The following is a 17,012-nucleotide window of genomic DNA, read 5'->3' on the forward strand; positions in this document are numbered from 1 at the left end:
TTTTATTTATTTTATTTTTTTTTACAGTACCATTCAAAGGTTTTGGGGTTGATAAGATTTTAAAATGTTTCTGAAAGGCATCTATTATGCTCACCACGGCTGCATGTGTTTAATCTATAATATAGTAAAAACAGTAATATTGTGAAATATTATTACAAATAATAACTGTGGAAACGGTTACATATTTTTCAAGATTCTTTGATGAACACAAAGTTGTGTTTGAAATGTAATGTTTTGTAATAATGTCTTTACTGTCACTTTTGATTAATTTAAAGCATTCTTGCTGAATAAAAGCATTAATTCCTTAAAAAAAAAAAAACTTACTGATCCCAAACTTTTAAACTGTGTATAGTAGAGAGAGAAATAAGAGAAACATCGGACTGATACTGTACATTTAGCAAAGATTTAGATTAGATCTAGATTTGCTGAGTGTAATTCAGAATTTAAATTAGTACAAGTAGTAGAAAATGTAATCACTGTGCCATCACTTACTTAAACTGCATGACATGGCTGTGCTCATTAAACCTTGTGATGATGCTAACGTCGATAAACGGCTTCGGCTCTAAAGATAAAAGGTAAGATATGGTGTGTTCATGTCCACTCACTCTAAATGTGCACTCAGAAGCGAATTAGCATAGATGAAGCATTCATATGCTAACTGGTGCTTGTACCTGAGTCTTGAACAATAGATTTTGGAAGAGGAACAGGATGAAACACAGTAGGAAATATAGCTCCCGGCAGCTGATTATCCACCTGGAACAAATAAATGGTGCACATAATAACTGAACAAATGCCAAAAATGACGGAAGTGTGATATTCAACAAGTACATTGTGTGTGGGTGTTACCTGTAGCCAATAGAGCTGTGCACGTAAACTCCTCTGGTGAGGCGACTGTTTCAACTCAATACGAATGCCAGGCAGGAAGTTTCTCCTGATAGTGCAGGAAAATGGCTGTCTCATCAACATGGGCAATCTTCCAAAGTTCACCTGTTTTAATAGACAAAAAAGATAATACGATAATGTCTAAGCATCATAATTATCTTACTAATCAAACTTTATTTCAATAAAATAATTTATTACCTCTAGGCCAGTTTCTAGTCTAGTCCAGCCTGGTTCACTCTTGCTGTTGATATGGTCCTGGTAGGCTTTCTCCAACAGTCCAATGTTCTTGTGGTTAAAGGACTTCCAGCGGTTCTTTGGTCTCATCTCCCAAACCACACCAGAACTTAAAAACACAATTCAATCATTCTTAATCATCACAATCATAATCATTGCACAAGAGTGGCATTTATGTTCCCCTTTAAAAGTCCATAATCATTATGAATTATTCATTTTACGGTTGCTGTGTGTGGGTTTAGTTACCTGGTGATGCCAATGTATGCTATCTCCTGCCTGATGTCATTGTTGATGAGTGACAGGCCCAGGTTCCTTAATGAGATGTTGACTTCTTGCTGGAACTGCTCCAGCTCCTCTGCCTGCCGTGCTTTTGAGACTATGCCAACATCCTCAGTGAAGATCAGCACCCGCTGTCGGCCATCCAGGAAAGACACCCAGTGTATCTGAACTAAGCTGCTGTAAGCAAACTGCCCGCACTCGTCCTAAAGAAAACAACATGGGAATGATATGACCAGTAATGTTAGCAGATCATTAGATTCACTAACACAGGATTTCTCTCTAACCTTTACAAGGTCCAGTTCTCCGCTGTGGACTTGACAGCTCCAGCAAAGCTTCCGCACCCCTGCTGGATCATCCCATGCAAAACGCTGAGCTTCACCTGGTCTCAGTGCCCAAGACTCCTCACAGCCTCTGCACAAGCACAGAGACACAGACAAGAGACAGGAAATATATTCACACATTCCAAAACACTGAGAGGATGATCTTAAGATGTCAAAAGTACCATTATTTTGCTACCACAGTTGATAAAAATTAGCATTTGTGTCTGATAATCATGCAGGTGTGCATATGAATGGTCAAAGGCACTTTGTTTGTCTTGTTGATTGGCTTGTCTTAAGTGAATGCATGAAAACAGCCAAGTTAAAAAGTGTCAAAATACTGTACTGAATCTGCGCATTAGACTATTTAAATTTGGCCAAACGTTTATAATTATATATATAAAATATATATAATTTAAAGTGTAAATTATTCCTGTGATGGCAAAGCTGAATTTTTAGTCCACTCCAGTATATAGTGTCACATGATCCTTCAGAAATCATTCTAATGTGCTCAGGAAACATTTCTTATTATTATCAATGTTGAAAACAGTTTTACTGTTTGTGTGGAAACAGTGATATATTTTTTTCAGGATTATTTGATGAATAAAAAAAGATCTAACAGACATCATTTATTTATATTCCTAGTAACATTTTTGTTGTTGTTTTTTTTTTTTACAATTTTGATCAATTTAATGCCATGCTTGCATAAATAAAAATAAATGTATTAATTAATAATTCATTTAAAAATCCCACTGACCCCAAACTTTTGAACTGTAATGTATTTTATTTGTTATTATTTATTTATTTTGTTTGGAATTTCTTTCTTTTGTCTTTATTTTACTACTGACTTAATAAACAATGCAATGTACTCTTCAAGTATTTATCATGTAAGTAAACATTGTTCTCATGTAATTATTTACACTATTATTTAACGTTTAAATAAAACAATGTTTTCAATAGGAATTAGTTTTTGCTATGGTATCAAAACTAGTAAAGAGATTTGTGAAATTGAGTTATTGATACTACTGACTACTGAAACCTGGGTATCGTGACAACCACAAAAAAAAATTTCATAGACTTTCTAATCAGACATAATCAGACTTTTCATTCATCTGTTTTATGAAGTAAAATACTGAAGCGGTACTGACCTCTGTCTGAAGTTGACAGTGGCTGCGGGTGTGTGATTCACAACCAATGCAGGTGCAGCTCCATCATAGTAATCAGTGAAGCTGATGACAGTGGAGTGGTCTGCGATATTCACATCCACTATCACGCCACCATACTGATGGGAACCAAGATTAGAATTAAGCGATCAATATGGTTTAATAAAGTATATTTAGCATCATGTTTACAGGCAGATCATGTTCACCTGTTCCATTCGCAGCAGAGTTCCGTTGTCCTGCTTGTTGAAGAAGAACGATTTGGAGCTAGATTCAGATCCCACAACCCGTACACACAGCTTCCCTGTGCTGGCCTCAGGCCAAAAAGGCAAACACTGTAACACACACAATCATACGGTAAACACACATATGGTGTAGGAATACTTCTGCTTTTAATAAAAGATGAATTCAGCACTGACCTCTGTGGAGGAGATGTAGTGCCATTTGCAGCTGAAACCATTGTTGTTTTGCACCTCTCCAACCTCCAGCTCAAACGAGGACTTATTGACTAGCGTGTAGAAAGGACTCATGGTAACAATCCGTGTCAGATTAAAGCTGCTCATCTGGATGCTAACCCCAACCTGGACATCAAAACAGATTTCCAACAAGTTACTTTTCTATTTTTCTATTTGGAATACCTTTGCTGCCATCTAACATTTACTTAAAAGTAAATCTTGAAAAACACTAATTAGTAAAATGTAATCTTTAACAAATCTCAGAATTAATGTCCACTTTTCATACCATATATTATATGGTTGTGATGTTCACATTACACATTACTGAATTCATCAGTAGCGCTTAGATATTTTAGTTTTTTGTGTTATATATTGTATATTTCTAATCGGCCGTACCTGAAAATAGTCTTATCAGTATCGGACAGAATTTTACCATCAGTGCATCTCTGCTCTTATTTCATTAAATGTTCAAAGCATTTACCAAGTAGTCCCCGCTTTTGTCTGGACAACGGACACATCCGTAGCTGCCAACGGTGTCCAGCGAGAAGCCATTGGACCATGAGCTGGTGGACACACAGAGCTGCAACTAAAAGGAAGAGCAGCATGTAAATTATGAAGTACTACCAGAACATTTCGTGCCAAAATCTACGGGTAAAACATGGCTTTCTGAACATTACAGCCCAACACACATTAAGGTTCATGTTGACATTCATGATTTGATTATTCTAGATATTTGGCTGATATAGCTGTACAGGTATATCCATCAAACACTGCCAAAGAGCCCAATCCAACCTTATTCTTGTTGAAGAAATTCTTCTTTCTGAAGGAGAACAGAATGACGTCTCTGAAGTCAGATGGGTGTTTCACACATGTATCCTCTGCACGATACTGCAGCACGCGGGACGTCTTATTGATGATCCAGTACGGACTGTAAACAGAGAGGACCATTTTGCCGCTCACTCGAGACACATGCACACACAGGTCCACGGTCAGTCCTTCTGGTGTGTCGCAGGTGAAGCAGATGGAAAAGAACTCAGGCATTTCTCTGCTAATCCTCATATGTCCAGTCCAGTTGCGACCTTGGTACTTGATCAAAACAAGCTCCATTATTTCACCGCCAACATTCGAATTCAGCACATCCGCCGCACTGCCCTCCTGAAGCTCGTAGAAGTCAGCAGAACCCTGTGAGAGATGTGATGTGGTTTTAATAAACGACTGCTGGCTAATATTACATTGATATCAATTCATACTGATTTTGTGATCAATACAAATGTGTCATACACAAAAGTTTGGGTTAAGATTTTTTTGAATAAAATTTATACTTCATTCAGCAAGGATGCATTATATTTTTTCAAAGTAACAGTAAAGATATTTATAATGTTACAAAAGATTTTTATCTAAAAAATGCTGTTCTGTTAAACTTTCTATTCAGCAAAGAATTGTAAAAAAATGTATGTATATATATATATATATATATATCACAGTTTCCACAATAATATTAAGCAGCAATGTATTTGGTGAGCAAATTAATAGAATGATTTCTGAAGAATTATGACACTGAAGACTTGAGTAATGGCTGCTGAAAATTCAGCTTTGCCATCACAGGAAAAAATTACATTTTAAAATAGAAAACAGTTATTTTGAATTGTAACAATATTTCACCATATTACTGTTTTTACTGTATTTTTTATTAAATTGATGCAGCCTTCCTTCAAAAACATTAAAAAATCATGCAAACCCCCAACATGTGTATGTCAAATGTGCTGACGCATTTGTGTATTAAAACTGCAATATTCTGCACCTCCAGCAGGTAACGTATTGAGTAAGGTAGCAGGTTTTTGAGAGTGACAGCTGGGTGCAGGTGGATGACGTAAGCAGGGTCCCAGTCCCCTTCCCCATGGCTGCCAATGTGGCTGAGGTCATCAGGCACGGCCAGTGTGTTCACCACCAGTGGCAGAAAGCTGCTCTCTGTTGAGGGACACCGCAGCACTGCGTGAACCTCTAAGCTCACGTGCACCTGCTCCTTCCATGCGATGCATGTGGTGGACGCACGATACAAATCTTCTAAAGGACCGACAGGCAGCAAGAACAACTGACTCCTGAAGTAATACACAGAGCACAGAAAGTTACATCATAAAGCACAAAAACAATAAAAACACACTGCCTGCAAAGAAAAAAAAAAGACTAAATTATGAAAAAAGAAAAAATATATATATCCAGCTACAGCAGGACAGAGTCGCAGAACTCTTTATTGTATTCTATTCTATTGTATTGCACACTTCATTTCCAGCGATATCGTTGACTTGATTGCAAATGATTGCAAAGATGCTATTTAAACTGAACTGAGCTGGATGATGACATCACTGAATTCAATGATGAACTGCCTTTAACTGAAAAATGAGTGTTTACTATTGTCATTTTGCATTATTGACACACTATTTTCCTAATTAATGCTGTTCAGTTGCTTTGACACAATCTGTATTGTTAAAAGCGCTATATAAATAAAGGTGACTTGACTTGACTTGTATTGTTTTGGACAATTTTTTTAGGTTTTTGTTTTAGCTTTGTATTAATATTCACCCTGAGATGGCTAATTAAAGCTAAAGTTATCCAACCAAGAGCAGTTATGTGGCAAAAATCATAAGTATGTTTTTTTTTTAATGTGTGTGTGTTTAATTTATATTCTCCAATTAGCAATTTTTTTTTATGTGTGTGTTTAATTTATATTCTCCAATTAGCAATTTCATATAATGTAAATGTAATCTAAAGCCCCCGGTGCATTAAATAAGCAACTTGCAAGTGTTTCTGTTTGGATTAGTTCACATGAAATTAGTTAATAACGAAGCATAAAGTTGATTCTAGACTATCATTGAGCATGTGCTCCACATGTGTATGCCTAGGTTGAAAAACTATAAGTTTGACACCTCTGATATAGTGACTGGATTGTAAATATGCATGATATGTAGTCAAAGATCTTCTTTACAGTTGCTCCTAATGATATTTGACTCATATGAATGCAAAATTCACTCAAATGAAGTGAGCAATTACACTTCTCCTCCATTTATACCTGTAAGCTTCTAGAGGAACATGACACTCCTTCTCAGGCTCAGCAACCCCTACATTCACCATCACTCCAAGTTCAGAAGAATACTTCAGAATGGCAAAAGGCACCGAGAAATGGTTTTTTATCTGTTAACACATAAAAAAGAAATCAATGTCACAGTGATTTGGACAGGGTCATTTTCACTAATGATTTCTTTATCCAGACAAGTAAACAGATGTATGCACTCTGCAGGTAAAGTGAGCAGACGAACCTGTAGGGGGGACCGTACTGTGATGACCTTGTTGCCCTCGCTGGCATCGATCTGAAGCAGTACAGACACAGCATCCATGGGTCCTCTGACATTATACAGTCTACGGCCAGGCTTACCCAACGGGATATTTGTAATCTCACTGTAACCTGAGGGAACTGCACAGGGGACATTTATGAATTAGCATACTGCATTTACCTATAATTCATGACCTAAAAATTATTAGACTATAGCTGAAATATTATAGGATAATATCAAAAATATATAAAGCTAATTTAACAAATAGAACAACCAGATCTGACTTCTTTTATTTTTGTATGGGAATTTAGGCTGTTCAAAACTTAAAGAGTGACCTACAAAGACAGTATTTTTGGGGATTATAGACATGCTTGAACTTTCTAAGAGCATATTATGCCCAGAAAATGCTGTCTAGGTAGGCAGTTCACTAGGTTTTGAGGCATTACCCAAGGCATTTGTACAGTTTACAAGGTGTATATTGTCCGTGTTACTGACCTATGCTGAGATTGAATAAGCAGCTTTCCTGCCTCTGCAGGGCAGACAGTCGTGAAGAACACTCAAAGGATGAATGTTCTAAATCCACACTTTTATCCACGGCCAATTCATGCAGTTTACCCCACGTGGAAGAGCCAGTCAAACGCAGGTTAGCACTGTGCTGAACAATGAGAGGAATGCCTGATGCATTGCGGATGGTGTAGGGGGATTTCTCCTTCAGAGAATGGTCAAACGTGGAGGCTGTGCTCTCTGAGAACGCCTGACAAGAGAGAAATTGTATTTTTAGATGCATAACATATACTACCATTCAAAGGTTTGAGACTGATAAGATTTTTTAAAAGTCTCTTATGCTCACCAATACTGCATTTATTTGATAAAAAATACAGTAAACTTTGTGAAACATTCTTATTCCTGTGATGGCAAAGCTGGTCACACTTTAGTTTAGGGACCAATTCTTAACAGATTATTCCTAACTAATTATTACCTATGACTTTTGCCTGGATAAACTCCTAATTTGCTGCTTATTAATAATAAGTTAGCTGTTAAGTTTAGGTATGGGGTAGGATTAAGGGATCTAAAATATGCTCATGCAGAATAAGGCATTAATATGTGCTTTATAAGTACTAATAATATGCATGCTAATAAGCAACTAGTTCATAGTGAGAATTGGTCCTTAAAATAAAGAGTTACCGCAAAGCTGAATTTTTCACAGCCATTACTCCAGTCTTCAGTGTCCATCAGAAGTCATTCTAATATGCTGATTTGACACCATTAAAAACAAAAACAAAAAACAAATAGCCAACTTGTTAAAAAATTAATTAATTCATAAAAAGAAAGATTCAGGTGTAATTCAAAAATGTAGGTTTAAGTAAATGTATGGGGAAAGTGAATAATGTTACAATATTGCATGCTCAGATAATGAATGTTTTTTTGTGTGTGTTTGTGTGTAAATGTTGTTCTTTGGACTGAATGGTTTACCTTAGCCAGGTTGTTGAAGACACTGAGGCAGCACTTGGACACCGTGATGTTCATGGTGTCTTTGGAACATATGGTGATGGCTGTGCGAGGGTCTGGCAACATAATAAAATCATCCCCAGGAACTGGACTTTTATCCCGAACAGGGTTATTCTTCATCTACACACAGAAACACAAACAAATAATCACCAACAGAACAACCTGCAACATATCTGACAGGGTGGGACTGCGGATTCATGTTTATACACAAAAGTGAAAAAAGACACGCAATTCTGCTTACATCTAATTTAAGGTTCCACCTCCGTTTGCCGTTGTCCACTCTCTCAAGCAGTGGCTCCCAAATGGCATGAGTCTCATTGAAGTAATTCACCTCCAGTGTCATATCTGCAGAGACACTGAGCAATGACGACCAGTTCTGAGCAGTACCGGTGAATGATGATTCTGCAAGCAGCAGGGGAACAGTCTGATGCCCCAAACCTGACTCCAGCGTGACCTGCACCACCTTCACGTTCATCTCAAAACTCTCTCCATCCTTACTGCTGTCCACATCCTTGAAGCTCTCAGTGACCTCGGAGGCTGTATCCACACCAAGGAACCAGTAGTTTGCATTAGCGACATTCATCAAAGACCAGAGGCTGTTTAGGTCATCTGACGTCTGCTGTGACGGCTCTTCTTTAGGTTTGGGTGCCATGGCAGCCGTGATGGTAATGACAGTGTTAAGAATCATAGGAGAGATCTGAGAGAGCAAGACCGAGAAAAAGCATGTTAGTTCAACACAGATTAGATAATATATTCCTGGGATATGCAAAACATGAGATGTTTGAACAGTACAGTACATATTTAAACAGTAACATCATCTTTGTACACACACAAAAAAATATAGGGAGCAAATACACTACAGTTCAAAAGTTTGAGATCAGTAAGATTTTTCAGAAAGAAATTAATACTTTTATTTAGTGAGGATGCAATGTATAAATCAAAAGGCACAGTAATTTAAAGACATTTACAATAGATTTCTATTTCAAATAAATGCTGTACTTTTACAGCTTGTACTGTACTTTTTGTTCTTTTATATTTCTATTCAGTCTTGAAGGAAAAAATATTTCCACAAAAAAATTAAACAGCACAATTGTTTTTAACATTGATGATAATAAGAAATGTTTCTTGAGCATCAAATCAGCATATTAGAATGATTTCTGAAGGATCATGTGACACTGGAGACTTGAGTAAGGGCTTCTAAAAATTCAGCTTCACCATCACAGAATTAAATGTTATAATATATAAAATATGCATAAAAAATAATTAAAAAAATTTAATATTTACTGTATTTTTGATCAAATAAATGCAGCCTTGGTGAGCATAAGAGACTTCTTTTAAAACCATTAAAAAATCTTACCAACCCCAAACTTTTGAAATGGTAGAATACATGTTCCTTTCAAAAAATATTAATATGGCAAACAGACAACACCCACTTTCACTATGACCTCCTCTACAGTTACTGAACCAGTTAATGGGGCATTGGTTGGCATTTTGGTCTCAAGTTCAACAGAGCATGGTCTCAGCACCTGCAGTAAAACAAATTCATGATTTGCAAAGCATTATAGACAATTGCAATTACATAGCTTGCAATACATTTTTCACTGCACCTCTTAAAGCGCAAAATAAGCATCAAACTTTATTCCTGTTGTAAAAATAGATTTAAAACAGTAGAAATCAGTAAGCATACGGTGGTCTCGGCTTTGTCACCCTCCGTCCTGATAAAGGGGCAGGCGAGAACTTTGAGGCTTCTGACGTTGGCCTTCATTGCCTGGCCCGTGTCTTCAGACAGGAGGCTAAAATTACACTGGAATGAGGCCACCAGTGCAGGAGCATCTGCCTTCATCAGGTTAGCCACAAACACAACCTCTGGGTCCACCACAACTGCTCGCAGTCTGGTTCTCGGAGCTGGTGTTGATGATAGATGAAGTATCAAATAAAATTTTGGTTTCCAAAATTTCTGAAATTAAGCGTTCCTACACTTTCGGACTGTTCCAGGCATTTCTAATTCATTGTACACACAAACATTTCTAGCTAAAAATACTTTACAACTGATCAGAAAAATATATATACCGACTAACTATTTCCATGACCATTAAGATTTTGTTAATTTATGTTGACTTTTCCAGGACTCAAAATCATATTTTTTTAAGTCCCTGACATTTCCTGGATTTCCAGAACTGTGAGAAACAAGCATTATATTTGCAGTTCTGTTTGATGCTGCTAGTGGCACAAAAATGGCACATTTAACCTCACTTAAATCACATGTTTGGACGTCAATTGTTTTTACACCCTCAATGACAAAATGTTGTTCACTTTTTTTGTGTAAATCTAGAATATTTAATGTGGCTTTGCTTAACATCTTACATTTAGCATGTAACTACTCATTCTTTCATACCTGCTTTAGGTTCACTCTGGATTTTGGGCTCTGAGATGTATTTGAGTGGCAGCTGATTGGTTTTGTCTCTCTGTGTAGGTGGACTTGAAGGCAGGGCTTGCACAAAAAAGTCGGCCACAGCCAACAGGAACTCCACGCTAGCGCACAAATAGAGCTTCTGCAGCACAGTGACCACCGAGCGCTCATCCGCACTCTGAAAGTATGTCATATCAATCATGGGCTCTGACGTCTCCTCATCACGCCTTCCCAGCATCCTACAGGGCAAAATAATACAGTGATCAGACCAGAGGGGTGAGGCCTAGAAACAGGACTGTACAACTGTTTAGTAGATGCTTTTTTCTTCTGAATCATTTTAAGTAATGTCATATTGAATAAATGTGTTTCTTAGTTGTAATCTGTTATAATTAAGAAAAAAATATGTAAAAAAAAAAATAATTTTTTCTTACATTTTTATATACATGACTTATATTGTGAAATATTATTACAATTTAAAATAACGGTTTTCTACTTTAATATATTTTAAAAAGCACTTTATCCCTGTGATGGCAAAGCTGAATTTTCAGCAACAATTACTAGTCACATGATCCTTCAGAAATCATTCTAATTTGGTACAAGTCTTAATTATACCAAACTTTTGACCAGAAATGTTTGTTTGTGTGTGTGTGTGTATATATGTGTAAACCACCTGGATGTGACTCTCTGAATACCGCTCCTCCTGTCATCTAGCGTGCATGTGGTGAGGATGGTGGAGACCTCCATGTTGCCATTAGTAAACATTTTGCCTGAAGTCTTCATTTTACACAGCATAAATTCACCTAAACACGACTGCTCCTCATGAACAGAGGGCTAGAGAAAGAGATAAAAAGAGAGAGAAACAGATATAACACTCACTTTATGAATGGACTGTAACTGTAAACAGTCACTGGTGTTCACGAATCTGTAGGCTCCATACACACCTGTGCAGGATCGTTACTGTAAAGAGTAAGGCCAAGGGACTCCACATTAAAGCTGAATTTGACACTCTCCAGCAGCTCTGTGTCCCTCAGTTTACTTTCAGACAGCTTCTCCACAAGAATCTCAGAGCCTACACAAGACACAAACAAATCGAGAACATCCTCTAGGAGAAAAATCATTATATAAAATATTTGTGTGTCCGTCTTCCCTCACCAGTCGCTGTACGTGTCCTGACAAGCACACTCTCTTGTTTGAGGGCTGCCTCTGAGCCGATTGGTGTGTCAGATTGAACACTGCTCGCCTCTCCGATGTTCTCCATCAGAATCCGCAGCAGGACAATCAGGTCATCTTGACTCAGAGCCACCTGGAAAACAGTCAGAAAATGTGAGAATCTTCATAAATTTTCCCGCAATCACTCCAATTATTGATTATTATAACCAGATCCAAGAAATGAGAAAGCTGAGAATACAGTATGTCCTGGCATAATGTGAACAGACCTTCATGGGCTTCAGATCTCCATCCACCTCTATGGCAGCCATCTTCTGGTACCATGATGCCGCCAGGTTACGTTTAACAGACAGAACAAGGTTGACTGGCTCCAACAGTTTTGAACTAGGCTGATTTGAGTCCTGCTCCATTGAAATTCTGAGAATATTGAACAAAAGGATGCATAAGAGGAAACATATATAGAGTTGTATAATGGACAGTGTTGGTCAGTAACGCATTACTTAGTAACGCGTTACTGTAATTTGATTCCTTTTTTAGTAACGGAGTAATTTAAGCGGGTATACATATATATATTATTATATATATATTTTATTCTCCTGCATCCCGCACACACGAGTGTCTATAGATGAGATGTCTTTTAGAGATTATAAATGCAGCGCTCTTTGCTGGCATTCTGCCATGCCAAACCATGCACGCAGCAGCCGCTTGCTTTAGTTAAAAATAAGTGTTCTGTGAATGTTGATGCTTTAATAACAAATATTTATCGGGAGCATGTATGCTGGGATTTCATAAATTTCATGGAGAAAAAAGTAACGTAACTAGTAATGTAACTAATTACTAATTACTTTTGAAATAAAGTAATCAGAACAGTAACGTGATTACTTTTAAAAGGAGTAAGCAGTAATCAGTCATTTGATTACATTTTCAGAGTAACTTGCCCAACACTGATAATGGACAACTAGAATGTGGGCTTTGAAAATTCATTAAATTAATTCTGTTCAGTTAATTATCAGATCTTTAAAAGGACACATATTGGATATAAAAAAGTAAGTCTGAGAATCCTAGCTTTGTGGCAATGGGCTACCTGGAAAGTTTTAGCTGTGTGAGCTGTATATCCATATTATCTATGACAGCAGGCAGCGGACGACCTTCCACTGGGAGAAGAGAGAAGCTGTTTCCCACAGTGATGAGACCCAGGTCCGCCTCCACAGCATTATGGGATGTGGAGGACTGAGGGATTATGATAAGGGGGGCCTTCAGCCTGATGTTCATGGCAAGTCTGAAACTCTTCTGAGCGAAATCCCTCACACTGGAAGCTGCTTTCTCCGCGGCCTGAGCCGTGGCGGCACTGAGAGCCTCTTTAGCTGCCTGGAAGTTATTACTGAAATTCTGTAGAGAGAAAAAGTGAAAGTATGTTAGTGTGCTTGAATCAGCAGAGAGGCTATGTGTGCAATTTAAACTCACCAGTAATGACATGAAGAATTTGTGAAGGTAGACCACTTGAATACAGCCCACGTTGAGTTTCACTTTGCCATCGACCTTTGAAGTATCTGTATACCCAGCCCCCTCAGTGGCTTTGGGTGTCAGACTCATGCTGAAGCTGAACACCTCATCGCCTACGATGGAGATGGCCTAGAGAACCAAAAATAACTGAAAATAAATAACAGATATATTGCAGTTCACTTTATCTTAAAGGGGTCATATGATGCAATTTCAAGTTTTCCTTTCTCTTTGGAGTGTTACAAGCTGATTGTGCATAGATAAGATCCCTGAAGTTGCAAAGACTAAAGTCTCAAAACCAAAGAGATATTCTTTATCAAAGTTAAGACTCTGCCACGCCTCCCTAAAACAGCTCGTTCTAACACGCCCCCACATATCTACCTCACTATGTGGAAATATTTGCATAATGCTGCCCAAATGTGCAAGCAAAGAAAGAAGGCGTGGTTTCAGTAACCGCAGTTAGTGTTGAAGCAGCCATGTCAGGGAGACGCTGTGTGCGAAAGCAAAAGCACTTTATTTGGCCTTCCGAAAGTAGATGCATTTAGGAATCTTTAAGATCACTTACAACAGAACAGCAATGCATTTTATGGACGACCGTTTCGTGAATCTTCTGCTCAGTATTCTGGTAAAGGCTTGCAAAATTGGGCCCATTTCGATCAGCCTACAAAGATAGGAATCAAACAAGGTTAAGATCTCCATTCATGGGTCCTGGAAGCTCTCAAGACCTGCTACATCTTAGTGAAGAAGTCTACACTGTAATTCTAGGATTAATAATGGAGAATCTATAATCTACCACCGTTGTGTGAAATATTACATGGACAACAACTATATATTTAATCAGAACTTGATTAGTATGCATTCATGTCTCTAGACTTTGAACAGTACACTTATGTGCGACAGACACTGCTATCTCATTTTAGAGAAAAATGGCCCTTAGGAGTTAAAAGAAGAGCCACTCCACAAATATTAAAAAAGCATAATGGCTAATGGCTGGATCTAATTGTCCTGATGCTTTGATCACGCTATGAATTCATTTGCTAACCTAAATGAATAGTTAAAAGGTAAGAGCTGTCTAGACATGAAATGTCCTGCCACTAGTCAACTGAAGCATGGATTAAAATGGTGTCACTTAACACTTAACATAAGAAGTTTTGACAATTACTGTATAGGAAGTTTTATAAATAGTGCTTTTGTGCTGATGCAATGATTGGAATTATGTGCTCGCATAAGTGTACTTCAGAAAGAAGCAGTTACCTTAAAGTACTTGACTTCAAGAAGATCTGCTCCCGACTCTGCTGAGGAACTGATTATACAGAGCGCTTCTCCATTTGAATCTGAAAATAAATAAATAAATAAATAAAAACTCATTCATTTGAACTTTTTATTTGTTTATGATTTTTTTTTTAACGAAAATATGTTGTTTTGTACTGTGAAGTTTCACAATCAAGTGCTACAAACCAGGGAAATCTAGGCATTTCATGGAGATGGTTTTAATGTATGTTGTGGCCTCCATGTCATATTTTCGAACTTTAGTGTCAATTCCAAGCTGAGCTACATGGAGAACCAAAAAGGGACACTCTTTCCCATTTTTGGACTTTGTCAACTTCAGCATAACCTACAAAGAGAGAGATACGGGATTCTCAGTCCACTCTAGATTCTTAGTCAACAAATCTGGAGTTATGACTGTAGGACAACAGAAAATAAGAACTTAAGAGAGCTTAATTACCTCCTTGATTTCAAAATTGAGCAGCACATTGACAACATTCTCAGTGAAAGCACCATTGGTCAATGCAGGTTGCGTCTCTGTCCCTACAGGAAGTGTCTCTATCAGTCCTTCATCTACAGCTTCATCTATGGAGGAAAAGAGGGTAAAGTGAAGCCCTTAAAGACAAACTTTAATGGACAAGTTTACTGACTTGAAAAGTTAAACCTTTTCATACTTTTAGCAGAAGCTTTTGTTTCCTCCACTGCAGCAGCCCTGCTTCCCTCGCCAATGTTCTCTGCTAGGATTCTCATGAGGACCCCAAAATCCTCATGGCCAAGAGCCATCTACAGAAGCCAGAAAAATACCAACCTTCAGTTTTCTCTCCTGGAAATCATGTTTGGGTTCCATTTGAAATTTTACATGAAACACTTTCACTTCATGAGAAACTCACATCCATTGACATAAGTACTCCATTGACCTCCATTCCAGGAATTTTGTTGTACCAAGTGGCAGCCAAATTACGCTTGAGTAAAAGCTCTAGATTTATGGGCTTCAGAATCTCAACATCTAGATGAGCAGCATCATGCTTCAGAACAGTCCTGAAGAAAGAAGGTCAAATAAATAAGTCAGAAAAAGTTAGAAGCCACCTCTGAAACATTCTGTAACACCAAACAGGTTGAGAACTATTTTTGTTAACTGAAATAAAGCTGAAATAAAACATAAATATTAGATAAAAAAATAAATAATAAAAATTACAAACACACAAAACAATACTTAAGCACGATTTCTTAACCCTCTATCGCATGCATTATGATAGACCTATAGAAAAAAATATTTGAATCTTTTTCTTTTCTAAGAATGGCTTAACTTGAAGTGCTGTAAAAAAAATTTGGAAAAAAATATTATTTTAAGGTACTTTATGATATGTTGCCATACGGCAACAGCATACAATAGTGGATCTAACTTAGAATAAGTGTAAGCTTACTTATAATTAATATTTTTCCTCAGAAATGTTGTTTGTGTTGATTCAATTGGTGCTATTATAAGCTTTAACAGTACTTACTTATAATTCTTGAAAGATCACCTTTTTAATGTATGAAACTTCACAAACCAGTATTTTCATCTGCAGGAAGAGCAAGTTCTGCCCTTTTCTTCTTTACCTTGCCATAGAATATGGCAAAGAAAAAAAATGCATGTCATGTGACTTAATCAAAGCACATCATTGGCTAAACTAAGGTCTTCTCTTTCCAACAGAAAAAAAACGAGAATGTTCTCTTAAAGAGACAGTGGCAAGGCAATGAACACAAAGAGTATGTTGCCATATGGCTACACCATGCGGTAGAGGGTTAAGCATAAAACTTACAACTAAGATTTAAAGGAAAACAGAAAATATAAAAATAAAAGTTAATTAAAAATATTAATATTCTATAATAGTACATTAGTATTATTAAAATAACACAGCTACGAAGAATGACCTCAACATGACACACAGTTCTTTATCTTGACTGTATAATCTGCTTTAAATCACATAAATTAATTTTGAGAGTTCTGGGGAAAATCTCCAGCTTTCTTTACTACCTAGATAGTTTGAGCTGCGTGAGTTTTACATCCATGGTCTCCAAAACTGCAGGCAATGGGAAGCCCTCAGCTGCCAGCAGTGAGAAGCTGTTTCCCACAGTGATGAGACCCAGGTCAACCACAAATGCATTATGGGATGTGGAGGACTGAGGGATTATGATAAGGGGGGCCTTCAGTCTGATGTCCATGGCAAGTCTGAAGCTCTTCTGAGCGAAATTCCTCACACTGGAAGCTGCTTTCTCCGCAGCCTGAGCCGTGGCAGCACTGAGAGCCTCTTTAGCTGCCTGGAAGTTATCCACAAACATCTATGGAAGACAACCAACAGTTAGGTTCGGCTTTGTGTGACTTGACATGGCAGTTTAGTAGAAGTGAGGGAAGGTCTTAATGTAACAGACTGGGATCCACAGTAGGGAAAATTCATGCAGGGATGTTCTAGTATTTTAAAACGCCTGAAAGCCGAATATAACAAAAAGTTGCAAATTCAGCA

The 17,012-nt window shown here is 37.5% G+C and overlaps 1 protein-coding gene across 1 annotated transcript in view; it reads right to left on the reverse strand.

Moving 5' to 3' along the window:
- LOC107700353 (vacuolar protein sorting-associated protein 13C-like) overlaps positions 1-17,012 on the reverse strand; it is a 51,660-nt gene that overhangs the window by 11,244 nt on the left and 23,404 nt on the right. Inside the window, exons 36-68 of the mRNA XM_016501982.1 lie at positions 16,526-16,830; positions 15,399-15,546; positions 15,183-15,291; positions 14,969-15,093; positions 14,701-14,857; positions 14,497-14,576; positions 13,835-13,903; positions 13,207-13,374; positions 12,827-13,131; positions 12,012-12,159; positions 11,728-11,878; positions 11,517-11,644; positions 11,246-11,406; positions 10,561-10,814; positions 9,853-10,070; positions 9,599-9,691; positions 8,407-8,862; positions 8,130-8,285; positions 7,152-7,410; positions 6,642-6,796; positions 6,395-6,516; positions 5,129-5,426; positions 4,120-4,509; positions 3,809-3,913; positions 3,292-3,453; positions 3,082-3,207; positions 2,861-2,994; positions 1,680-1,806; positions 1,363-1,598; positions 1,081-1,225; positions 847-987; positions 672-753; positions 493-562 (exon numbers count right to left, since the gene is read on the reverse strand). Of these exons, the coding sequence (XP_016357468.1) occupies positions 493-562; positions 672-753; positions 847-987; positions 1,081-1,225; positions 1,363-1,598; positions 1,680-1,806; positions 2,861-2,994; positions 3,082-3,207; positions 3,292-3,453; positions 3,809-3,913; positions 4,120-4,509; positions 5,129-5,426; positions 6,395-6,516; positions 6,642-6,796; positions 7,152-7,410; positions 8,130-8,285; positions 8,407-8,862; positions 9,599-9,691; positions 9,853-10,070; positions 10,561-10,814; positions 11,246-11,406; positions 11,517-11,644; positions 11,728-11,878; positions 12,012-12,159; positions 12,827-13,131; positions 13,207-13,374; positions 13,835-13,903; positions 14,497-14,576; positions 14,701-14,857; positions 14,969-15,093; positions 15,183-15,291; positions 15,399-15,546; positions 16,526-16,830 (5,783 nt within the window). The remainder of the gene's footprint in view (positions 1-492; positions 563-671; positions 754-846; positions 988-1,080; positions 1,226-1,362; positions 1,599-1,679; positions 1,807-2,860; positions 2,995-3,081; positions 3,208-3,291; positions 3,454-3,808; positions 3,914-4,119; positions 4,510-5,128; positions 5,427-6,394; positions 6,517-6,641; positions 6,797-7,151; positions 7,411-8,129; positions 8,286-8,406; positions 8,863-9,598; positions 9,692-9,852; positions 10,071-10,560; positions 10,815-11,245; positions 11,407-11,516; positions 11,645-11,727; positions 11,879-12,011; positions 12,160-12,826; positions 13,132-13,206; positions 13,375-13,834; positions 13,904-14,496; positions 14,577-14,700; positions 14,858-14,968; positions 15,094-15,182; positions 15,292-15,398; positions 15,547-16,525; positions 16,831-17,012) is intronic.

This window comes from Sinocyclocheilus anshuiensis, unplaced genomic scaffold, assembly GCF_001515605.1.
Source record: "Sinocyclocheilus anshuiensis isolate Anshui unplaced genomic scaffold, SAMN03320099.WGS_v1.1 scaffold154, whole genome shotgun sequence".
In the NCBI taxonomy this organism is placed as follows: Eukaryota; Metazoa; Chordata; class Actinopteri; order Cypriniformes; family Cyprinidae; genus Sinocyclocheilus; species Sinocyclocheilus anshuiensis.